Source organism: Carettochelys insculpta, chromosome 22, assembly GCF_033958435.1.
Source record: "Carettochelys insculpta isolate YL-2023 chromosome 22, ASM3395843v1, whole genome shotgun sequence".
Taxonomy (NCBI): Eukaryota; Metazoa; Chordata; order Testudines; family Carettochelyidae; genus Carettochelys; species Carettochelys insculpta.
The window spans coordinates 9,624,697-9,647,994 of NC_134158.1; the positions used below are offsets into that span (position 1 = coordinate 9,624,697).

Consider the following 23,298-nt stretch of genomic DNA (forward strand, 5'->3'; position numbering starts at 1 on the left):
CACTAGACCCCACTCCCCTCCCACCACTGGGGAGAGAACCCAGGCATCCTGATTCCCAGCCCCTGCCTGCTCTAACCACTAGACCCCACTCCCTTCCCAGTACAGGGGAGAGAACCCAGGCATCCTGATTCCCAGCCCCCACCTGTTCTAACCACTAGACCCCACTCCCTTCCCAGTACAGGGGAGAGAACCCAGGAGTCCTGGCTGTACCAACAACCCATGGCCAAGGGAGCTTTCTGGCAAGGTGGCCGTGGGGCGGCTGGCCTGCTTTCCGATCTCCGGGCCTGGGGCAGCGAGTTCGAGTGGCGCGCTGTGGAGCCCTGACCTCTCTCTCTCCTCGCAGGGGGCCAGGTGCTGTACCTCCTCCGGGGCTGCATCGCCAATCCCAGCCGCTGTGGGATGGTGGTGGAGGCGTCGGTCCCTGGGTGCTACGCCAACGTCACCTGCTGCTCCCACGCCGCCTTCTGCAACGACTGGCATCTGCTGCCTGCTGCTCCCCCCATTCCTGCCTCTTCCCCTCCCCAGCCCCCCAAGTTCTCTAACCACCCTCAAGCCCTTCGTCCTCCTCTCCCCCACCTCCCCATCATCCAGGCCACCTCTGTTCTAACCACTAGGCCGCAGTCCCTCCCCCGTACCAGGGAGAGAACCCAGGAGTCCTAATTCCCAGCCCCCACCTGCTCTCACCACTAGACCCCACTCCCTCCCCAGTACCAGGGAGAGAACCCAGAAGTCCTAATTCCCAGCCCCCACCTGCTCTCACCACTGGACCCAACTCCCTTCCCAGTGCAGGGGAGAGAACCCAGGAGTGCTGATTCCAAGCTGGTTGTATAAAATTCTATTTTAGCAGAGGTGGGAAAGAGTAACCCCAAAGTTACTTGAGTAAAAATGCAGCCACTTTCACTTTTGGCTACTTGAGTACAATCCAGATGGTCTGTGTGTCATTTTACTCAAGTCATTTTCCCGAGGGACACCAATGGCTTGTATTTCAGCGTCCTCCCCCATGCAGCTGTGCTCAAGTAGTTTTCCAGTGGGGTGCTGGTGGCTTGTACTTAAGTACACCCCCTACAGCTCTGCTTTGTACTCAAGTAGTTTTCCAGAGGGGCACCAATGGCTTGTACTTCAGTACATTCCTTCTCCCATGCAGCTGAACCATTATGCAAGTAGTTTTCCCAAGCAGCACTGGTGACTTGTACTCAAGTACATTCCACCCTGTACTTTTACTCAAGTAACCTCGTGGGTACACCCCCCCGCGTAGCTGAGTTCTATCTAGTTTAGGGCAATGTTGTCATTGTTCACCCAGAGCTGGTGTTGAACTCAGCTGTACGCTAAACACTGTAAGAGGATGAGGTGTGTTCGTTAGAACCATATTGATGTTGGCTCTGTGCGCATGAAAGCCCCGTTTGCGCGAACAGGAGACGCGTGTAATAAACGAGACCATCCCCGGAGCTACGTCTACACTAGAGTTTGTTGACAAAACTCACAGCGCACCCACACGGAAAACGCCTGCTGTCCACCGAACTCAGCCCTTGCAAAAGCCCTGGGGATGCTCTGGGGGGGAGGCCTCTATTGAAAGAAGTTCTTTGAGAAGATTCCCAAAAAAAGGCCTTTAAAAAGCGCGCGTCCACACGCAAGAAGGTGGAAGACCCCTTCCAAAAAATCTTTAGAAAGAGCACGTCCACCTCCGGCCAGGGTGAAGCCAAAGGAATGCAGGTTCCCTTACCCGCTTCTGGCGAACTCCGCCCAGTACCCCATACCCCTGCGGCTCAGCCCCGCCTCGGCCTCTGGGGGCATGTGGTTGGCTCCTCCCACGGACACCAGGGTCCCGACCAGGTAGGGCACCTCGGCACAGTGCGGTATGCCCGTCGCTCGGGAGGACGGGCCGCTGGGTGAAGGTGGGGAGGCAAACAGGATCGCCAGCCGATCCGCCGTCGCGGGAAGGGGGCACACCCCAAGGTCATCACCGGCGACACGAGCCAAGGTGTGTCGGTATCCGGGCGGGCCCTGCCGCTCCTGGCTGGACTGCTGTGCCAACGCTTGGCCGACCTCCGGAGGCACCCCCGGCGCAAGATCACCCCCAGGACCTCCAGCAGCTCCTCCCGGCCCACGGGGGTGGCGTTCACCTTTGTGAAGTTCAGGTAGCCAAGGCCACGTAGGAGCCTCCGTTGGCCGGGACGCCGGCCAGGAGCGGGACGGGCTGGCGGTATCTGGCCAGGAGTCTTGATGGTGCGTTGGGCAGGAAATCCCCATCTCACGTTGGAAAGGCCATAGCTTGAGGCCCAAAGGCCGAGGGCTCCTTCCCCCATAGGCAGCCCACCAGGGCGGTGTCGTTGACACCGGCACAGCCAGGCCTATGGCCCAAGGACCACCCAACCTCCCTGGCAGCTTGCGGGATGAGCCACACCAAGGCAGACGCTCTTCAGCACCATGCGGGCAACAAGGGGCCGGCGGCCCGGCACAAGGAGGCGGAAGCCGACTGAGGTGGCCCCGGTGCTGGGGCTGAAGAGCGTCAGCCGGGCCCGGTTCCCACCAAAGGCGGCCACGTTGTCCCACAGCCAGTGCAGCGCCAGGCTGGGTCCCACAGGCCGGTGTTGCTCGGGGTAGGGAGAGGAAGCCAGAAATTCATGGAGTCCACCAACACCTTCTCAGGGGCGGCTAAGCTGTGGCCATCACGCTCCACAGAAGACGCCCGGCGAAGAAGCCGCCCGGCGAAGAAGCCGCCCCCGTGGATCCAGACGAGGATGGGGGCCGGGGACGGGGCACCCAGAGGTTGAGGAAGAGACAGTCCTCGGACTGCGGCATCTGGGGCATCCACACATCAACTATGGGGACACCAGTGAGCGGACTCTGGACACAGGCGTGGCTGAAGTTGGTGGCCTCCAGGACGCGGCTCCAGGGCCGGTGGGGAACTGGCTTCTGGAAGCGCCAGGCGCCCACGGGGGACTCGACGTAGGGCACCCCCAGGAAGGCCGTCATGGTGCCGGAGCCAGCCGGGAGGCGCTTCCCCCGGATGGGGCCGCTGGCGGTGAGCACCCCGGTGCCGTCGTCGTCAGCGGTTGAGCCCGGGCCTGCAAGGCAGGGGAGCGCAGGGAGGAGGCCCAGCATGGCAGCCGGGGGTTGGAGGTAACGGGCCGTGGGCAGGGAATGGCCGGCTTGCGGAGGGGGCTCTGGGGTCTCTCCTTTGCTGGGGGAGGTGCCTGGCTCTCCCAGAGCAAACACGGTCACCGGTCAGTCACCCCTGCTCTGTGGCCCAGTTCCCAACGCAGGCGAGGGGCCCCTTCGTGCGGGGTTGGGGGAACGCCGACACCCTGGGGGCATGTCCAAGGCTGGGGAGGGAACGCAGGAGTCCTGGCTTCCAGCGACTCCCCCCGCCCCAGCTCCAACTGCAAGACACCACTTCCCCTTTCACAGCTGGGGCAAGAACCCTGGAGGCCTGACCTCCAGCCCATCCCGCTCTAACCACTAGTCACCACTCTCTTCCTAGAGCTGGGCCGAGAACCCAGGAGTCCTGGCTCACCACCCCACACCCTGCACTAACCACTAGCCCTCACTTCCTTCCCCCAGCGGGGAGGCTGTACAGGCAAGTTGCTCAGCTCGGATTGTTTGCCCAGCCGAGAATAAATCACCAACACCAAAGTCACGTTGTTTTTCACCAAGAGCCGCAGGTTATGAACAGGTACAAGACAAAGCAGACAGAGAACCAGCCCCCGACCAGGCGTCCCAGGTCACGCTGGGAAGCTCTCGCTTCGTTCCCACAGGCACTTGTTTGCTACGTCAGCTGGGCCGCATGTGGCCTCTGGACATCAATTTAATCAGCTGCCTGCTAATGAGGAGAAGCTGTCCCCTGCCCTGCTGGCAGGCCACTGGTCCCACTGGTAATGGGGGCGGCTTTCCTGATCACGTTCTCCCTCTGTCCTAGGAGCGCCCGGGTCCCTCCATAGAGCAGTAAAGCAGCTCTGGCCACTCTGGTCCCGCCTCCCGATTCTTTTAAGCCAATGAGAGGTGCCGAGGCGGGAAAGGTGCTTCTAAAACTGAAACCCAACTGCCTCCCTGGGCAGGGGGCCGAAGAGACGCCCCCCACCAACTCAGAACCGTCCCTCCCTATCCCCTGCTTCAGCCAGGCTCGGCCCTGAGGCCAGACCAGCTGGTGCGCCCTAGAGAGGCCAGGCCCCACAGCCCATTCTCAGAGCCAGCCAGCCAGCCCGCCCCCCAGGAGTGGCTCCTTCAGAGGGGACGGTCTCTCTTGCTCCCCCTTTCCAAGTCAGTCTGGGAGCGCCTCTTAGGAACCAAGTCTGCTGCAAGCTGCCCCAGGTCGCTCATTGTCACCCCCAAGCCCCACGCCTCAGCAGGGCTCAGGCCCTACACCGGCGGCCCCTGCGCAGAGCCATCCTGGGGGTTACTTCCTGCTCAGGGCCCCTTCCCCGCCCTGGGCCCCAGCCTCTGCGGTCCCCGGTGGGCTGGGCTGCCTCTGGAGATGGGGGGCTCCGGCCTTCTGAGCCGGCGGGTTCCGGGGGGCTGCAGGCTTCTGGCCTGGAGGGGAAAAGGGAGGAGATTCCTACCGTCACCGCACCCCTGCAGATTCTCCCCTCCCCTCTGGATCCCAACACCCCCCCCCCAAAGAGTTCCCCCGGCTTTGAGCAGCCCCAGCTCCTCTGCCCTCCTACAGAGCTGCAGACCCCAGATTCCCCCCAAAATATTCATTCACCTCCTCCACCTTCCCTCTCCAGCGCCACCTCCCTCTTCACGCCCTCTGACCAGTCCCAGCTCCCCCCGCTTCACACCCGTCTCCGACCCCCACAAAATCAGTCCCAGGAACGGCCAGACCAGAGAGAGTGAACCCAACAGGCAACGATCTCTCTCCTGCCATCCATCTCCTGCCTCTGACAAACAGCGGCCAGGGACACGTCCCTTACTCAGCCGACGGGCCGAACCTCCATGGATTTAACCAGCTCTCTTTTAAACCCTGTCACGGTCCTGGCCGTCACGGCCTCCTCTGGCCAGGAGTTCCCCAGGTTAACCACTGCCTGAACACAAACTTCCTGGTGTTTCTCAGCTAACATCAGATATGCCATCACGTGCCAACAATGCCCAGATGCTCTGTATATTGGACAGACTTCTAACTCCCTTAGACAAAGGGTCAACGGGCACAAAACAGACATCAAAACACTCCTGATCCACAAACTGGTCAGCCAGCACTTTAACGAGGGGGCCGTACTGTTAATGACTTAAGAGTTTGCGTCTTACTGAAGAGGAATTTTCACAACACTTTGGAAGGAGAAGCTGCCGAACTCTCTTTTGTATTCAAATTTGACACATTAACACATGGTTTGAACCAGGATGGGAATTCTCTGGGTCATTACAGGGGCTCGTCTGCATACTTGGTTTCATCTAATTCTTGACCCCCCACTCCCCTTTTGGCCCTCCGCTCTCTGATTTGCTATCCTTTATAATTTTTTTCTGATTTGTCCACCTTGATCACTATTTTTGCTTCTCTGTACCTCAAATATTGAGTCTGTTCTGGTCTGGCTGTGGGCTGAAGAAGCGGATCTGTCCCACGAAAGCTCATCACCGAAAAAATTATTTTGTTAGGCTTTAGAGTGCTACTGGGCTGCTTTTTTGTTTTGATGGAGTGCAGACGAACACGACAATCTCTCTGTCACGGTCATTTTCCCTCGTTCCCCTTCATTGCACCACTCACGATTTTGCCGACGTCTCCCTCCTCGGTCTCCTCTTTTCTAAGCAAAAAAGTCCCCAGCTCTTTAATCTCTCTGCACAGGGGACTCATTCCAAACCCTCAGCATTTTATCAGAGGCGTCACCCGTTCGTATCCACAAAAAACGCCGAGGAGTCCCTGCAGCAGCTTGCAGACAAACCAATTTTCTGGAGCGTGAGCTTTCGGGGGCAGACCCGCTTCAGCAGCTGGAGGAATTCTCGGGGTCTCATCATTTGAGTTGCCCTTTTCGGAACCAGTCACGCCCAGCGACAAAACCGTACAGGGTCTGGCCACCCCCCAAACACCCCATTCCTCCCCGCTGACGGCTGTCTCAACAGCTCACCGGCCTGGGGCTGGTTCTCCAGCAGGGCCTCAGGCTGCTCTGCCCACAGCTTGTACGCAGGGTTGCTGGGAAAACGTTTGGTCCGGCTGCAGTAGAGACACCGCACAGTCGTCCAGCGCCGGCCGCACCGCCCTGAGGGGGAAGCAGAGATGGGGGGTCAGGGTGGACACAGAAGGACACTGTGAAGAGGCTTTGCCAGCTGAACCCACCTCCGGCTCAGGCTCCCAGCCTCTCCCCTCTGACCACTAGACCCCACAGCCCTCCTGGAGCTGGGACAGAACCCAGGCGTCCGGGCTCTGAACTCACGCCACTCCAGTCCTTCTGCCCCTGATCTGGGAATAGAACCCAGAAATCCAGGCTCCCCACCCACCCTGCTCTGACCATGAGACCCCACAGCCCTCCTGGAGCTGGGACAGAACCCAAGCGTCCGGGCTCTAAACCCCCCCTCGTTCCAATCTTCCTGCCCCTGCCCCTGCGCCTGTCCCAGGGCTGGGAATAGAACCCTGGCATCTGGGCTTCCACCCCCCGGCTCTGAGCACTAGACCCCACTGCCCTCCCAGTGCCTAGGACAGAACCCAGGTGTGCGGGCTCCCGGCCCTCCAGGAGCAGCACTCACTTCTCTGGCGCACGGTGGAGCTGACCCCAGGGACCAAGAGGGAGGAACAGGACTTACAGATGGTTCTCTTCACCGAGGGGTCCCTGCACGGTGGGGGGACACAAAGAGGGGCTGGGGAGATAGGGCCCCCAGAGGAGAAAGACCCCGGCCCGTCCTCCGGGCCAGCCAGGTCCCCCTCCCCAGCCCTAGGGCTAGATAGGAGCCAACGCCCCCCAGAGGGGGAAGTCCCATGTCCCAGTCCCTGGGGCCAGATGGGAGCCAGCGCCCCCTGGAGGAGGGGGAAAGTCCCATGTCCCAGGCCCCACCCACTGGGGGCCAGCGCCCCCTGGAGGGGGAAGGTCCCAGGCCCCGCCCACTGGGGCCGGATGGGAGCTGGCGCCCCCCAGAGGGCCCGGCCTGCCAACACTCACTGCCTGAGGACGAGCCTGCGACTGATGCTGCGCTGTGTGTGGCAGTAGAACCGGGCCAGCTCCTGGTTCTCAGGGTTCTGGGCGAGGACGCAGTGAGCTGCCTGGAGGGCGGGCGGGCGGGGCGCAGTGAGGGGAACAGCCTCTCTTCTCACCCCGCCCCACGGGGCTCTGCCCTCCCACTGCTCTCCCCAGCTCCACATCATCCCCCCCCCGGTCCCCCCTCGCCCACAGCATCCTGTCCGTGCCCCTCCCTCTGGCAACAGGGCTACCCCCAGCGCCACTGACCCCACCTCCCCTCCCACTGCCCCCTCCCACCGAGCCCCACTTCTCCCCCAACAATCCCCTTCTCTCCCAGTCGCCCAGGTCCCATCTTCCTCCAACCCCCGCCCAATCCTCTGTGCCCCAGACTGCACCCAGAAACCCCCAGCCCAGGGGCAGGGGGAACCGCTCCCAGGTTCTCTCTCTGGGGGTATAACCCCCTCCCCGCCAGGATCCCACCACTAGGACGCGCTGCCTTCACCTGGTAGAGGAAGCTCAGCCGCTGGAACGCCTCCTTGTCCTTCACCTGGGCCGACATTGCGCATGGGGGGGGGGGGGCCTGCGATGGGGGGGAGGATCTTTGAGGGGGGGCGGCCGGTTCCCCCAAGGGGCGGTTGGCTGCCCTATCCCCAGCCAGCTCAGTGCAGGGGGGCAATACAGCCCCTGGTGGGGGCATCGTCACATGCCACCCCCCGACCCCCCCAAGGAGCTCCTGGGCTGTGCTGTTCTTCCAGGAGGGGCAGCCCCTCCCCCCAGCCAGAACAGGGCCCCTCCCCCCTTGTGGGGTTATACCCCGATCCCCGTATGCCCCCAGCAGCACCGCCCCCAGCTCCCCCTTCAGCCCCACACCTCCTAGTTACACCTCCCCCAGCTCCCCATCTCCCGCCAGCCCCTCCTCCCCCGCCCGCCCCCCCGTACCCCGCCCGCCCCTCCCCCACCAGTCCCCAGCACCCCCCGCCGAGCGCCCCGCACTCCACCACGTGCAGCCACCAGCCGCCTCTTCCTGCCCCGCCCCCCGCTGGGGCCGCCGCCGCCGCCGCAAAGGCCCCTGGGAACTGTAGTTCCCGCGCCCGCAGGCCACGGCGGCACAGCCCGCAGGCCACGCCCCCGCCTCTCCTGCCTGCAGGGGGCGCTGTGCCCTGGCGGGCAGAGCCGGGTGCAGGGTCCCAGTGCTCCACTAGGGGGCGCTGTGCCGCCGGCAGCGGGGTGGTGGCTCCCTAGGGGGCGCTGTGATGTAGGGGGTGGGGGGGGCTCACTAGGGGGCGCTGTGCTGCCTCGGGTGGGGGCCCCTTAGGGGTGCTGTGCTGCCTGGAGCAGGGTGGGGGCCCCCTAGGGGGCGCTGTGCTGCAGGGGATGGGGTGAGGGCCGCTTAGGGGTGCTGTGCTGCAGGGGGTGGGGTGGGGGCCCCCTAGGGGGCGCTGTGCTGCAGGGGATGGGGTGGGGGCTCCCTAGGGGGTGCTGTGCTGCCTGGGGGCTCAGTAGGAGGCGCTGTCCCCCGGCCCCAGGGGGGCCCTAGGGTAAGGTGACCCTCCGTCCCATTTCCCCGGGGCAGCCCCGTTTTAAGCTGTCTCACCCGCCTCCCGACTTTCTAAAGCAAAATGAGCCCATTGGCCCGTCTTTTGCAGGGTTCCGGTTCCCCAGCCCCGCACGGCTCAGGGCAGGTGCTCTCACCTCCAGGGGGCTCTTCGGCTGAGCAGCTGCCCCATTCCCTGGCAGCCCCCCACTGCCAGTGGGCTCCACCCATGGGGTGGCTGCATTTCCTGGCTGGAGCAGCGCTCCCTGCAGTGTTACTATGTGGCTGTTCCTCAGCTGCCCCACCCCAGAGGTGGCTGCATCTCACCGCTGAAGGAGTGATCCCTGCAGTGTCGCTATATGGCAGTTCCCCAGCTGCCCCATGAACACAGCAATCAGAGCCAGGCTCTCCGAGCCTGCCCTGGGGCAAATGTCGGCGGTCCTGAGGCAACAAGGACTCCTGGGAAAAGAAACAGCTGAAAGGATCCAACACACAGGCTGTAATGTAGCGTTAAACCCCCTCAGGCCACTTCCCTGAGCACGCGGGGGTGAGAATACCACAGCAGGGAGTTCCACAGGGAAACGAGCGGGCGCTCAGCAGGGCTGAAGGCTACAGGAACAGAGCAGAAATGATCCAAAACAAACCGGCTGTGACAGAGATTCCTTTTCTGGGCCAGAACCACAAGGATCGGGCTGGGCCCTGCGGACCTGACAGGGAAGGCCAGATACAAGGCAAGATGGGCCTATCGGGATGCTGCAGTAGAGCGGCGGAGAGGCTGACCAATGGCAGCAGAAGGAGGACAGCGTCCCAGCCAATGACAGAGGCAGGGTGTGGAAATAAACATCACCTTTATTCATATACAGAAGCTATATAGCATGGGAATGAACGTGGAGAATGGGGGGCGGAGCTCAGCCGGGGCAGGGGGCGGAGCCTCTTCCCAGGCCGGGTCCCTAGCTCAGTCTGTCCAGCCGGGGGAGCTGCTAACATTCGTCCTCCCCCAGCAAAGCGAACAAGTTCCGGCTGGAGAGTTTCCCCTTCAGCCCCCTCCGGGGCGGGGCCTGGGCGGATGTGCTGCTGCTTCCCCCGCTGGGGGCGGCTGGCTCTTCCTCCTCCTCCTCTTCCTCATCAGCGTCGCGGTCCTTCTCCTCGTCCTCCTCCTCCCCAGAGCTGGAGATCTCCTCTTCCTCTTCCTCCTCCTCCTCCTCGGAGCTGTGGCGGCTGTGCTTGCGGTGCGCCTCCTGCAGGGCGGCGATCTCGGCCGCCTCCGGGTGGTGCTCCCACATGGCTGCGGGGACAGACGGACGGACGTGGGTGAGCAGCCGGGGGAGTGTCCCACCAGGCCCCGTTCCACTCCTACAGCCAGGACTGGAACCCAGCCCCCGCCGTGCTCTAACCACTAGGTGCCACCCTCCTCCTCCAGCCAGAACTGGAACCCCATGATCCTGATTCCCAGCACTAACCACGAGGCCAAATAGAACCCAGGAGTCCTAGCCCCCAGCCCCTCCCCCCCTCTAACCACTTGACCCCGCCGCCACCTGCAAAAACTTATTTTTCAGCCAGATTCATGATAAAAAGAGGAAAAAAAAAAAAAGGGCAAAAAATATAATTTCCTGCATCGTTTTCATTCATCTCTCTAATTTTCTGTTCATATGTGTACACGCTCTCTCTCTCTCTCTCTCTCTCTCTCTCTCTCTCTGAATGTACCACACCAATACACGAACGGCAACATAGGTCTACTTCTGCAGTGGGAAAAATAAAGCCATTGTTATTAACTACAGATTGAACCTCTCTCATCCAGTGCTTTCTCGTCCGGCAACCTCTGTAACGCAGCAGGATTTTAGTTCTCCGGACAACCACTTGTTACAGGTGTGGCCAAGTTTCCCGAGGTCCCAGAAAGTTTGTTTCCACCCACCAGGCCTGGCTCTCAGTGTTCTGTGCTGGTCTCTAGCTGTAATTTACCCCTACATGTCTTCTGAGAGCCCAGTAAGCCGGGGAAGGGTTGATAAAGACCTAGACGGTATTGACCTCCCGTGGGCCGGCAAATTCTCTCATTCGGCACCTGGTGCCGGCCTAGAAAGAGTTAACCTGCACCGGTTGTTACCCTGCGTAAACCTGTTTTTGATTCACAGCAGTGGAGAACACAGTCAGCAGAGGAGGTTGGGAAGGCCAAGATCGTAACATGGCTCAAAAAAGAACCAGATAAAATTTACGGTAAGTAGGTGGCTCGTCGTGTCCAACGATGACGTCTCGAGCTCGCACAAGCTCATCGGTCGTGGACTCGCACATAGCTGAGGTGTCCCAGCTTTGAACGGCCTGGGAACTGGGAACTGTCCTGGCTCTGTTGGTGCGGCTGCTGCTGTTGCTTTCTTCCTCTCGCGAGCATCAATGAGGCGTCCGCGTCGCTGCTCTTCAAAGTTGTCACACGCGTGTGGTACGAGAGCACGCCAGCCTGGTCGGTCTTTCGCACGCTGCTCTAGCCGATCCGGTTTTAAACCCGCATGAGCAACGCTGGCCTTCATGCAGTGTTTAGACCTCTTGCGAGGCCGACCCGGATTCCTTTTGCCCTGGGAGAGTTCACCGTAGAGGAGTTGCTTAGGGATTCTCGACTCCTCTGTTCGTGTGACGTGCCCTGTCCGGCAAAACTGGGCTTTCAGAATCACAGCTTCGATGCTCGTGGCTCCTGCTCCGTCCAGGACTTCCAGGTTCGTAACTCCGTCCTGCCATCGAATGTGCAGTATTGACCTCAGGCTGCGTGTGCGGAAGCGCTCCAGCAGTTTTATATGTTTTCTGTACAAGGTCCAGGTTTCACAGCCATACAGGAGCCTGGTCTGGACTACAACCTTGTCGATCAATGGCTATTATCCAGGCTGGGCAGGGCTGGCGTCCCTAACTCTGGTCATCAGAAGCTGGAAACGGGGGACAGGAGACGGATCACTTGCTGACTCCCAGTTTTGGTCGCTCCCTCTGGGGCACCTGGCACTGCACACTGCTTGAAGACGGGCCGCTGGGCTAGGTGAACCTTCAGTCTGATTGCGCGTGGCCGTTCTTATGTTATGTATGTTTATTAGCAATGCACTGCACGAGCGAGTTCCTGACCTGTTCCCCCCATGCTCCTCGAAGGAAATCATTGCTCAGCTAACTTTTCTCTAACCAACCCCCTCATCTCCTGCCTAACCCAGGCCCCAGAGCAACGCGCTTGACCTAGAGCTGCCCTGTTTGGAAAACTTACAAGCGCTTTAGTGGGGCCTATGGGCTGCTGCCTGGCAAGGCTTCCTCCCAAAGCTCGGTGTTCCCACCGGAGTATTTTGAGCATGAGGAGGAGTGGGAGGGAAGGGGGCGGGGGGGGGGGGGGGGCGTGGTTCGGTTTGTTCTACGAAGACAAATGCTGCCCATACTGGGACCCCAGCGATCCGACCTCAGTGTCACCTCTGAAGCGGCTTTCCAACAAATCCGGCCTCAGAATCACAGAATCCCAGAGCCGGAAGGGAGCTCGGGAGGTCATCAAGTCCAGCCCCCTGCCCAAAGCAGGATCAACCCCCACTAAATCATCCCAGCCAGGGCCTGGTCAAGCCGGGACTTGAAAACCTCTAGGGATGCGGACTCCACCACCCCTCTAGATAACACATTCCAGGCCTTCACCACCCTCCTCCTGGGGAAGCAGTTTTTCCTAATATCCAACCTGCACCTCCCGCTCTGTAACTTCAGACCATTGCTCCTTGTTCTGCCATCTGCCACCACTGAGAACAGTCTCTCTCCACCCTCTTTAGAGCTCCCCTGCAGGAAGTTGAAGGCTGCTAACAAATCGCCCCTCAGTCTTCCCTTCTGCAAACTAAATAACCCCAGCCCCCTCAGCCTCTCCTCATAGGTCATGTGCCCCAGCCCCTTAATCATTTTTGTTGCCCTGCGCTGAACCTGCTCCAGCAAATCCACATCCTTTTTACACTGGGGGGCCCAAAACTGGAGGCAATATTCCAGATGTGGCCTCACCAGTGCCGAGCAGAAGGGAACAACCACTTCTCTAGCTCTGCACGAAATGCTCCTCCTAATGCACCCCGATGTGCCGTTAGCCTTCTTGTACCTGGGAATGGCTCTGCTTCGTGGGATATGCCAGCTCGTGCGTGCCTGGCCATTTCCTGTGTGCCTACCAAGCCGGGCTGAAGAATTTGCCATTGGCTGCAGCCCAGATGATCATCCAGGCAATGTTACGCTGGACTGGTTCACTCCGGCCCTCCTGCCCAGCCACCCAGAGGGATGCTCAGCGAAGACCCGCGATGCCCTGGGAGATGGGAGCCCAGCTCCGTACCTTTCTGAGCGGAGTAGCCAGGAGGCCGCAGACAGAAGCAGAGGCGCCCGTCCACAGCCAGCCGCAGGAGGCTGTTGGCGGCTCGGTACACGTCGTTACGAGCCACCTTGGCTGTCTTGTAGCCGCGCTTCTCTGCCCAGGCTAGGAGAGGGAAAGAGCGGGGGTCAATGCTGAGTGTTGGGGGGAGAGCCCCCGGTGAACCCCCATCTTGCTCCTTGCGGCACAGCGCCCCCCCAGCGTTCGCTCCCCCCCTCCACACACCTTCGCAGATGTCCCAGGCGCACCACCGGGTCTCCGGCTTACCCTCCCCGGAATCGGGGTGGCGGAGCTTGAGCAGAGCCTGGATGGGGATGTGGGAGGCCAGGTACCCCACGGCGGTGTAGGGCTCTTGGATCTGGGAGATGGGGTAGATACCAGACAGGATCTGCAGAGAGAGACAGGCAGCCGCGCTCAGCTAGGGCAGGGAGATGGGGTGTAACGCCTGCAGGGGAGAGATGTCTCACGGCCCCAAGGATGGGGAGCTGGTATCATAAGGCCAGTGTTACCCAGAGCTGAGCAGATATACAGAGAGGGGAGAACAGAACCCAGGCGTCCTGGCTCCCAGGTCTCCCGGATCTATTCCGCCAGACCCCGCTGTCCTCCCACAGCTGGGGATAGAACCCAGGAGTCCTGGCTCCCAGCCCCTCCCTGCTCTAACCACTACACACCACTGCCCACCCCCAGTTAGGGATAGAACCCAGGAGTCCCGGCTCCCAGTCCCTCCCCGCTCTGACCACTAGACTCTTCCCTCCCACCAGCTGGCTTCAGGGAGGTACCTGTAGCTCCCGCTGCACCAGGGAAGGGAAGATGAGGCCGGGGCAGTCGCACAGGCGCACGGTGGGGGTCAGGAAATAGGTCTGGAAGTACTTGGTGTGGCCGGGTGTCCGGGAGACGCTCACCACCTTGCGTCCTACCAGCCCGTTCATCAGTGAGGATTTGCCCACGTTGGGGAACCCTGCGGCGGAAGGGGCAGGTGGGGGGGGGGGGGGTCACAAGGTGGACGGTGGCACAGCCCGAGCCGCACCCCCAGCCAGGATAAGCCATGTCCCTGCCGAGACCAACCTCCGGCTGAGGTCCCACCCCGCCCCGCCCCATCCAAGACAAGACGCTACCCCAGCTCGGCTTCTCCCTTGAAGTTCAGCCCCATTCCCCTCCTCCCCGCACTGCCCGATCGCTGCCTCCCTCTCCAGTTCCGATCCAGCCCCCCCAGCTCTGCTGGGTCCCCAAACCACCAGCCACCCGCTTGCCCCCTTCTCCTCACCCAAGCGGATGCAGCCAGAGTCTCCTCTCCACATGCTGCTTGCCTGGAACCCCGGTTCCAAAGCAAGGATGCCCCCCTTCGCCCCTCCTGTACCCAGCCACCCCCCACCCCCCGAATGTCCCCTCCACACCCAGTTCATATCCCCTCTCCTCCACCCAGACACGCAGCCTCTTCGGCTTCATCCCCCAGCAGCTGGTCAAGGACCCGGCCCCTTTCCCGCCCCCGCTGGGGGCTCACCCACGCAGCCCACGGTCAGGACGCCGTCCTTGTAGAGCTCCTCGGAGGGAGCCCCGGCCTCCATGGCCACGTCGGTCTGGTGTTCCACCAGTACCGCCACCCCTTCATCCTCCTCCTCCTCCTCCTCCGAGTCCACGGCAGGCGGGCGGGGGCTGGCCGCGTCCCGCTCGATCTTCTCCTTCCAGCTGCTCAGGTCCACTGGGGAAGAAAGCACCAGCATCAAGAGGATGCTAAACATGACCCTGTAGCGCACAGCCTAAGCGGGGGTGACGTGCATAGGAAGCTAAGCAGAGCCTGCTGTGGTTGGGGCATGAATGGGAGATGGCCCTGCAGGTGGCAGTGTCCTCTTACAGTCAGCCCTGACCTCCCAGTAAGAGGGGGCCCTGCTCCCCAAGTGAGGGGAGTTTATGAACAGTCCAGCCAATTGCAGGACTTGGGGAAGAAGCCCCAGTGTCCCATTGGAGCTCTAAGCCCCCATTCCTCTTCGGCCTCTGAAATACCACAGGCCGTTCCCATCACAGGGGGGTTCCCAGTGTCTTCCTGTACTAAACAGCCAAGCTCCTATGCTGTGTGGGTGGTTCCCTGCTCTTTCCTCCAGAGGTGGCTGCATCTCAGTGCTGGGTGAGCCATCCCTGGGCTGTATCACCCTGTGACTGCTCCGCCCCAGAGGCAGCTGCATCTCAGGACCGGGTGAGCGATCTCTACAACCCAGGAAGAGCTCTGGGCTCCAGCCTGGGCAAACCACCGCCTGTGCTACCACTGTGGCCTCACCCAGCCCGGCTGTGAGGCGCTCACCTTTGCCAGCTGTGATGGCCTCGCAGGCATGCAGCAGCTGCTCTGGTCCCATGGCCGTGCTCCAGGCCTTCTGCCTCTTCCGCCGCTTCTTGAACACTGAAGTAGGGAGACACCAGGGTCAGGCTTAGGGGCCAGGACTCCTGGGTTCTATCCCCAGCTCTGGAGGGGTTAGAGAAAGGGGGGTGGGAGCCAGGACGCCAGGCTTCTTTCTCTCCTCCCTAGCCCAGGGCTCACATTTTCCAGCGTCACATCCCAATAGCCAGGGAATAGCTCATCTGCAGCCAGATTAGAGCCGGCACCCGCTGTGGTGAGACAAAGCCCGAAGACCACGCAGCACACACCTGGCTCCAGCTAACACTAAGCTGTGGGCAAGAGGCCGGCCAGCCGGCCTCCGAGGACAGAGCTTGGCACAAACAGGACTGGGCGTAACTGGTCATCAGCCCAGGGGCAGAACAAGAACTGGTACCACTAATAAGCTGAAATCGCGCAGTGCCACCAGCTCATTAAAGACGACCTTGGTACCGCCAGCCCACAGACACAACCCATGTTCAGGAAAGGGTCTGAAACTGGGATTCCCAACCTATGGGTCACCGGCTGGGCGGCTCCGAGCTGCAGGTGGCTCTTTAAGGAGCCATTTGCAGCTGCGGCTGCTCACTGCCCCGGCTCCCAGTCCCTGCCCTGCCGTGCTGAAATGGAACTCAATTTCATTGGTTTAACGGCGGGCAGGAGGTGATCCGGCCACTAAACCAATTAAACTGAGTCCCACTTCAGCGCGGCAGGGCAGGGAACTGCCCGTTGCGGGTGGGAGAAGGGAGGAGGAGGGCTGGCGGGGGGGGAACTGCATGGAAAAAGCAGCAGTGGCCTGTCGAAGGAGCGGTGAAGGGCTGCCAGGGGTCTAAGCCTGGAGGCAGGAGATGTCGGGCGGTGGGGGGAAAAATCAAGATTTATAAAAACTAATTTCCCAGGGGAGAACTTCCCCCCACCTGTTTGAATTGCCTTGGGGCTCAGAGTCTTACTGAATTGTCACCAGGGCTCCTCGTCTCGAAAAGGCTGGGAATCACTGCCCGAAAGCGACAGCCTGATGGATTTGGGTTAGATCATCTCTTATCCATCAGGCTGTCGCTTTCAAGGAGCAGTTCCCAGTCTTTTCGAGACGGGGAGCCCCAGTGACAATTCAGTAACACTCTGTGCCCCGAGGTGATGATCTAACCCAACCATGTGTTGCAGGATAATGAGCGGTGACCTGAGAACAGCAGGCTGTGTCTAGACTCGAGGGTTTTGTCGGCAAAACCCGCAGCGCGTCCAGATTCCCAAGCACGTTCTGTCGACAGCCGTTCCCCGGGGGGCGGGGAGGGGAAGAATGCCTCTGTCAACAAAATGCCGGCCTGGGCGTTTCAGGAGACCCTCTGTCGACAGACAGGGCTTCCGGGGCACCAGCCACTCTTCCAGGTGGCCGTTTTGCCAATACAGGGGCCAGGCAGTCCGGGTGCTCTCTGCCCTTTTTCGAGCCGCTTGGGCCGCGATCTGTCGACAGAAGTTTTTTCTCCCCACAAAAACTTTTGTCGGCAAAACTCTCTAATCTAGACATAGATACCTCAGCAGTCAGGTGTGATTGGCTTCTATGTACAGGGGCGTCTCTGAGGGGGCCAGTAAGGACCCAGAGGGCAGTAAAAATTTCCTGTTGAACGAGTCGTTCTGTTGTGGCAAGTACCCAGGCGCAGAGAGTAAGCAGACAACTGTTATTGTATGGGGCTTTGCAATAAACCTGGCCGGACGCCTCCAGTTCGGATCTGCTCTGTGGTCTTAGGGGATGTGGCAGCATCACCGGCCCTTATCACCGTGTGTGCCCGCACACAGCTGTCTGGTTAGCATCATCAATGGAGCCGGAGACCTGGGAGGACGCCCTGGGAGTAAACTCGCCGAGCTACACCCACTGCAAGGCAAGGCCTCATGTCCTGTCCCGTCCCCCAACCCCTGCGTCCGCCTGGGGCTGGATGGGGGCCGGTGGTCTCCCGCGCGCGGAGGCCTTACCAGCGCTGGGATCCTGGTTCTGCTGGGGGTAGGAGGTGAAGCAGACGACATGCACCTGGGGGAAGCAGCTCTGGAAGTAATGCTTCCAGGCCACCACCAGCGCCGGCGGCGCCAGGTCGATCTTGTTCAGCACCAAAATCAGGTTCCTCCGCATCTCCTTGGTCACAAAGTCGTAGAGCGCCGGGGAGAAGTTAATGACCTGGGGAGGGATATGGCAGGGAATGAGCCAAGCGGGTTAGAACAAGGGGGTCGGGAGCCAGGACTCCTGGGTTCTCTTGCTGGTTCTGGCAGGGAGTGGTGCATAGTGGTTGGCGGGGCATGAATGGGAGCCAGGACTCCGGGGTCCTGTGCCCAGTTCTGGGAGGGGAGCAGGGCCTAGTGGTTAGAGCGGGGTGGGGCAGCTGGGAGCCAGGACTTCTGGGTTCTCTCCGCAGCTCCAGGAAGGCAGTGGGGTACATTCAGAGGGCTCAGCAGCGGTCACTGTGCCCATCTGAGTTGCCCCCCAGGAGCTGGAACAGCAGCAGCATCGGGGTGGGACCCCGCTGGCTGGGGGACGTGAGGGGCAGCAGAGGTTGGTCGTAGCTCCCCAGATGAGGGGAGGGGAGGAGTACCCCCGTCTGAGGCTGCTCCACATGGGGAACGCTGCTCGGCTGAAAGGAACCCACAGGGTCCCATCCGGATACCAAAGGAGACCCAGGTCTTTCCCCCAAGAGGGACCTCTGTGGACAATTGCTCCAACCTCCTGCAGCCTGGGGGGCTCCCTGGGAACGGGGTTCTTGTACTAGCCCCGCCAGCAGGACCTCAGCAGCTAGGAATGAGGCTCTCCAAACCCCATGGGCCCTGGGCTGGCAGGCAGGAGAGGGGCCCTCACCGGATGCCGGATGTCTGTGATCAGCAGGATGATGTCCGACATCTCCAGCACCCGCCACAGCTGGCGCCAGGTCTGCAAGGGGAAGCAGGGGGGAAAGGAGCTGAATCTGGTCCCGGAGCCAGCCAGCTTCCTGGCCTGGGGCTGGCTCCCCCCAGAGGGGACAAGCTCCACATCCCAGCCCCTGTCCCCCAAGCCAGCCAATCCGCCAGAGCTGGATCAGAACCGGCACCCCCCAGAGGATCCCAGTCCACACCCCAGAGCCAGCCAATCCCGGCCCGGATCAGAGGCAGTGCCTCCTAGAAGGGACCCAATTCCACACCCTGGAACCAGCCAATCCCTGGCCAGATCAGAGCCGGCACCCCCTAGAGGGACCCATTCCACACCCTGGAGCCAGCCAATCCCTGGCCGGACCAGAGCCAGCACCCCCTAGAGGGACCCAATTCCATACCCTGGAACCAGCCAATCCCTGGCCAGATCAGAGCCGACGCCCCATAGAGGGTCCCATTCCACACCCTGGAACCAGCCAATCCCTGGCCAGATCAGAGCCGGCACACCCTAGAGGGACCCATTCCACACCCTGGAGCCAGCCAATCCCTGGCTGAATCAGAGCCAGCACATCCTAGAGGGGAAAGGCCTCCCGTCACCGGCTTACCTCCAGGTTATGCTCGAAGTAGCTGAGCTGGCTGGGCTGGTAGGTGCTGTAGATTCCCTCCAGATACTCCCGGAAACACTTCTCCTCCCGGGCCAGAAGCTGCTCCTTGCTCATCTGGTAGTTCCAGGGGGGCCGTTTGGGGAAATCTAGCACTGGGGGGCACAGGCACATGGGGGGGTTCATGTGAAGGGATCCCAAGGCGACCTCCACCCTACTGGGTGGGCTTCTGAAAGGACGCAGGATGGGACCAGCCCCTCTGAACTGAAACCAGGGACCTACGCGGTCCTCAGCCAACATTCCCCACTCCAGAGTGGTCCTGCGTCACTCAGAAAGCTCAGCCTCTTGGGCGCCACCCAGGAGGGAGTCAGGTGACGCCCAGCTGACGAGCAGAGGGGCCGCAGCCTGCAGCCTGTCTTTCCATGGCCGGTGCGCGTCCGCGCACGCCTCGGAACAAAATGCATCCCGCCCATGCATGGAAAAAGGAGAAGCAACGCCCAGCTGAAGCCAGGAGAGAAGGGAAGGAGACAGGAGAGCCCTGGCAGCCCCCACCGGCGAGCTCCTGCCCCACCGCTGCCCCGTTGCTCACCGGAGCCGGATTTGTAGACATCCTGTATGTCTAGCTCCTTCTCGCTCTCCGGGACCAGTTCCAGGATCTTCTCCTGAGCCACCTTCTTGCGCCGCTCCAGCTCTTCCCGGCTCTCCCGCTCGAAGTGCAGACGGTACCTGGCAACGGGGGCGGGGGGCTATGACGCAACATGACCCCGCCGCCCAGCTCCGTACATCCACCGTGGACCAGGGGATGGTTCTCGTACCGACGGGGTGGAACGAGCTGCCTGGGACAGCCCGTCCAGGGCCTTCCAACGGCTGAAAGAGGTGAGCTACGCAGGCACTGGGAGGGGCAAGGGGGTGAGCCCTGGCTCCTGGCTGGACTCTATCCCCCTCTCCGACCAGGCAGGAGCTGTGTTCACACCAGCAGCCGTTCGCCAACTGGCCCAGGGTCCCTAACCCGTCCGTGCATTGATCAGAAACAGGGCCCACTCCCCTGTAAATCGTTCCCCGTTCGAAGTCACGGGGAAAACAGCCCAGGGCCTAGAAGGGGAGGTCCAGGACACGCTGGGACTAGGGGCGCTCCAGCCACGCTCCAGCCCCTGGGCCTCTCCTGGGGTGCTAGTCCCCCAAAAAGGATGGGTCAATCCAGTTTTGGGTGGACTAATACCAGCTCAATGCCATCACAGCATCCAATGCCCACCCCAGGCCTCAACTTCCTGGACATGCCAGAGGGATGTCACAGAGCATCTGACCAGCCGGGAAATCCCAGGGGGCAGAGATACTGGTGGCCCTTTCAGGCAGGCTAAAGATCCCAACCTCAGATCTCCCATGCACACACAGACCTAAGCTGACCCTGCTTAACTTCAGAGCTTAGATGAGGCAGTGCTGCCACACCAGCCTGAACACACCCCCTTGGCTGCTCTGGGACATGAAGCAGGGTCCGGCCTGGTTAGTGCTTGGATGGGAGACCGGGAAATACTGGGTGTGTGAGCTCGTGCTAGCTGGGTGGCAGGGATGGGGAATGGCTCATGGGGGCACCGGCTACCGTCTAATCCTGGTGCAGAGGGACTGGTTGGCTCCAGGGGGCAGGGAAAGGGGGACTGGCCCCGTCCCCTCTAGAGGGCGTCAGCTCCCACTCCTGCCTGGGTGTAATGAGCCGGTAGGTCTCAGCTCAGTCCATCCCCGCCCCCTGCACTGACCAGCCCCCACGCTGGCAGCCTCAGCAGGTAAACCAAGGGCTTCAGAGCGCCCCCGGCCCCCAAGAGGCAGATCCTTGCAGGACAGGACTGACGCCCAGGGTCAGGGTGCAGGAGCCCTTCCTCCTCCACAGGGACAGGGGTGACGCAAAGTCCCCTCTGCACAGCTGAGCTGTCGTGGCTGGACTCACAAGCTGGTCCTGTGAGCCAGGACCCCTAGGTTCCGTCCCCAGTGCTGGGAGGGAGTGGGGTCTAAGGGTTAGCGTGGGATAAGCTGGCAGCCAGAATTCCTGGGTTGTGCCCCCAGGTCTCAGAGGAGGATAGGGTCTTGTGTTATAGCAGGGTGGGCAGGGAACCAGGCCTCCTGGGTTCTGTCCCCAGGCTTTCGAGGGGAGTAGGGTGTTGTGGTTATAGCAGGCTGGGCTGGGAGCCAAGACTCCTGGGTTCTGACCTCTGAGAAGGGAACAGGCTCTAGTGGTTCAAGCAACAGGACTGAGAATCAGGACCCTTGAGTTCCACGCCCGCTTCCGCCACGTCAGACCCAAGGCCCGTGCCTCAGTTTCCCCCGACCACCTCCCCAGTTACCTGTTGGGGTCATAGCTGCGCTCCCCCAGCCGGCGGGCCGGCGGCTGCTGGTTGAGTTTCCGGACCTGCAGGGACAGGGACTCGCTGTCTGATGTGTCCGTCTGGTCCTCCCGCCGCTCATGGCTGCCGCTCCGGCTGTTGGAGCTCGACCTCACGCCATCATGCACCCCTGGGGCCCAGAGAGGGCAGGTTAGGGGCCTGTCTCCACTCGGGCAGGCTGTCTCAAAGCCAGCATCAGGCTCTTCAGCAGGTCAAGACCCCAAGGTCAGAGCCAGGCTCTGCAATGCAGCCCAGCTGGGCCCACGAGGCTGCGGCAGAGCTGATCAGAGAGGAGGCCGTTCGCAGCGTGTCGGGTGTCTGCAGCAGCACAGGGAGGCTGGATCCCCGGGGCAGACACTGTGCTCCTCAGAGACTGCAGATGGGGCAGTGGCATTCCACATGCAACGGGGAGGGTGTGGCTGGGAGCAGGACGCCTGGGTTCTGCCCCCTATCTCTGAGGGGAGTGGGGTGCAATGGTTAGAGGAGGACGAGCTGGGAGCCAGGACTCCTGGGTTCTGTCCCCATCACTGAAAGGGAAGTGGATTGGAATGGTTAGAGATGGGGGCTGGGAGTCACGACACCTGGGTTCTCTCCCCATCTCTGCAAGGGGATGGGAGCAGAGTGGTTAAAACGTAGGAGTTGGGAGTCAGGACACCTGGGTTCTTTCCCCTTCTCTAAGAGGGGACTAGGGTGTAATGGTTAGAGGAAGAAGCGCTGCCAGCCAGGACTCCTGGGTTCTCTCCCCATCACTGACAGGGGAGGGGAGGGGAGGGGAGCGGTTAGAACAGGTGGGACTGGGAGCCAGGACTCCTAGGTCCCATCTGGAGCTCTGGGCGGGGAGTGGGTTCCCATGGATTACAGCAGGGGAAGCTGGGAGCCCCGGACTGCTGGGTTCTGTCCTCGGCTCGGCCCCCAGATTCTCCGCGTGACTCTGGGCAGGCGCCGGGGTCCATGCAGCGCAGGACTGTGGAAGGCAGGAATTGAAGAGGTCTCCTGGGGCGACGCCGGGCTCGGAGTGGGGCTGAACGAGGGGGCGGGGGGGGCTCCTTATCAGCTGCTCCCAGCTGGGCGGAGAGCGGAGCAATGCAGGGGGGTTAAGACTCCCCCAGTCCACCCAGCCCTGGAGCAGGGGCAGCCCGGGAGCGCAGCCCCACGGCCTGGCACGCAGGAGGGGATCCCTCACCCAGCACCGCCTGCCGGGGGGACGGGGAGCCCCCTGCTCCGCTCCAGGCTGGCAGGCCCCTGGGGCGGGGGGGAGGGGGGAGCAGGGTCCAGATGTTAGTGGGCTGGAGCAGGGGGAGATCAGGGCCAGAGAATGGGAGGGCGGGGGCCCAGATGTTGCTGGGAGGAGGGGCTCGTGGGGGGGCGGGGGCTCAGATGTTGGCACGACGGGGGGGGGCAGTTGTGAGCGCGGGGGGAGGGGCCCAGATGTGGGCGCATGCGGGGGGGCAGTGGGAGGGGCCCAGATGCTGGCAGCACGTGGGGGGGGCCAGATGTGGGTGCACGAAGGGGGAGGGGCCCAGATGGTGGCACGAGGGGGGAGGGACTCAGATGTGGGGGCACGCGGGGGGGCGGGGGGAGGGGCCCAGATGCTGGCAGCACGTGGGGGGGGGCAGATGTGGGCGCACGAGGGGGGAGGGGCCCAGATGGTGGCACGAGGGGGGAGGGGCCCAGATGTGGGGGCACGCGGGGGGGCGGGGGGAGGGGCCCAGATGCTGGCAGCACGTGGGGGGGGGCCAGATGTGGGCGCACGAGGGGGGAGGGACTCAGATGTGGGGGGGCGGGGGGAGGGGCCCAGATGCTGGCACCACGAGGGGGGGGACAGATGTGGACGCACGAGGGGAGAGGGGCCCAGATGGGGGGGCGCGGCCCCTCCCCCCCGCTCACCCCGTTTCCGCTCCCTCTTGTCCTGCAGCTGCTTCTTCTTCTGCTTGGCGCTGAACGGCCGCTTGCGGGGCATGTCCCGGCCCGGCCGCCGTCCCGCAGCACCGGGAGGGAAAGCGGGAAGAACCACTGCGGGCGCGGGGGTGGAGGGGCGGAGCAAACGACTGTGACTGGGAGAAACCACTGAGGGAGGGGGAGAGGAATCCGGGAGAAACCACTGAGGGG

At 62.0% G+C, this 23,298-nt stretch overlaps 2 protein-coding genes and 1 pseudogene across 4 annotated transcripts; all 3 read right to left on the reverse strand.

Moving 5' to 3' along the window:
* Positions 1 to 1,716: 1,716 nt before the first annotated feature.
* On the reverse strand, positions 1,717 to 3,494 carry LOC142024577 (acetylcholinesterase-like; annotated as a pseudogene).
* Positions 3,495 to 3,629: 135 nt separating this feature from the next.
* On the reverse strand, positions 3,630 to 8,112 carry RPP21 (ribonuclease P subunit p21). 2 transcript variants are annotated; one of them, XM_075016709.1, is made up of 6 exons: positions 8,090 to 8,112; positions 7,600 to 7,672; positions 7,080 to 7,180; positions 6,670 to 6,752; positions 6,054 to 6,185; positions 3,630 to 4,527 (listed from the first exon to the last, which is right to left on the reverse strand). In XM_075016709.1, exons 2-6 carry the CDS (start codon positions 7,654 to 7,656, stop codon positions 4,394 to 4,396), a joined length of 507 nt encoding a protein of 168 aa, XP_074872810.1. In that variant the 5' UTR covers positions 7,657 to 7,672; positions 8,090 to 8,112; the 3' UTR covers positions 3,630 to 4,393. The 2 variants fall into 2 exon arrangements, with proteins under 2 accessions (XP_074872810.1, XP_074872808.1); XM_075016707.1 differs by lacking the exon at positions 8,090 to 8,112 and having other exon boundaries at positions 7,600 to 7,885.
* Positions 8,113 to 9,462: 1,350 nt separating this feature from the next.
* Positions 9,463 to 23,221, reverse strand: GNL1 (G protein nucleolar 1 (putative)). Of its 2 annotated transcripts, none has more exons than XM_075016180.1 (12): positions 23,077 to 23,221; positions 21,151 to 21,319; positions 19,407 to 19,543; positions 18,821 to 18,972; positions 18,169 to 18,240; positions 17,298 to 17,496; positions 15,267 to 15,362; positions 14,472 to 14,669; positions 13,750 to 13,928; positions 13,196 to 13,358; positions 12,935 to 13,075; positions 9,463 to 9,916 (listed from the first exon to the last, which is right to left on the reverse strand). In XM_075016180.1, exons 1-12 carry the CDS (start codon positions 23,147 to 23,149, stop codon positions 9,612 to 9,614), a joined length of 1,884 nt encoding a protein of 627 aa, XP_074872281.1. In that variant the 5' UTR covers positions 23,150 to 23,221; the 3' UTR covers positions 9,463 to 9,611. The 2 variants fall into 2 exon arrangements, with proteins under 2 accessions (XP_074872281.1, XP_074872282.1); XM_075016181.1 differs by having other exon boundaries at positions 21,151 to 21,215; positions 23,077 to 23,173.
* Between the last annotated feature and the right edge of the window lie 77 nt (positions 23,222 to 23,298).

What these genes read in the sequence shown, in the direction of transcription:
- RPP21 (XM_075016707.1), bottom strand. Translation starts at nt 7,794, where the DNA reads ATGCCCCCACCAGGGGCTGTATTGCCCCCCTGCACTGAGCTGGCTGGG. An exon ending in CGCAGGCTCGTCCTCAGGCA is followed by an intron (nt 6,753 to 7,079) that starts GTGAGTGTTGGC and finishes CCCACCGTGCAG; the next exon opens with GGACCCCTCGGTGAAGAGAA. An exon ending in CTCCACCGTGCGCCAGAGAA is followed by an intron (nt 6,186 to 6,669) that starts GTGAGTGCTGCT and finishes CTTCCCCCTCAG; the next exon opens with GGCGGTGCGGCCGGCGCTGG.
- GNL1 (XM_075016180.1), bottom strand. Translation starts at nt 23,149, where the DNA reads ATGCCCCGCAAGCGGCCGTTCAGCGCCAAGCAGAAGAAGAAGCAGCTG. An exon ending in CAAGAGGGAGCGGAAACGGG is followed by an intron (nt 21,320 to 23,076) that starts GTGAGCGGGGGG and finishes TCTGGGCCCCAG; the next exon opens with GGGTGCATGATGGCGTGAGG. An exon ending in TGGTGCAGCGGGAGCTACAG is followed by an intron (nt 13,359 to 13,749) that starts GTACCTCCCTGA and finishes CTCTCTCTGCAG; the next exon opens with ATCCTGTCTGGTATCTACCC.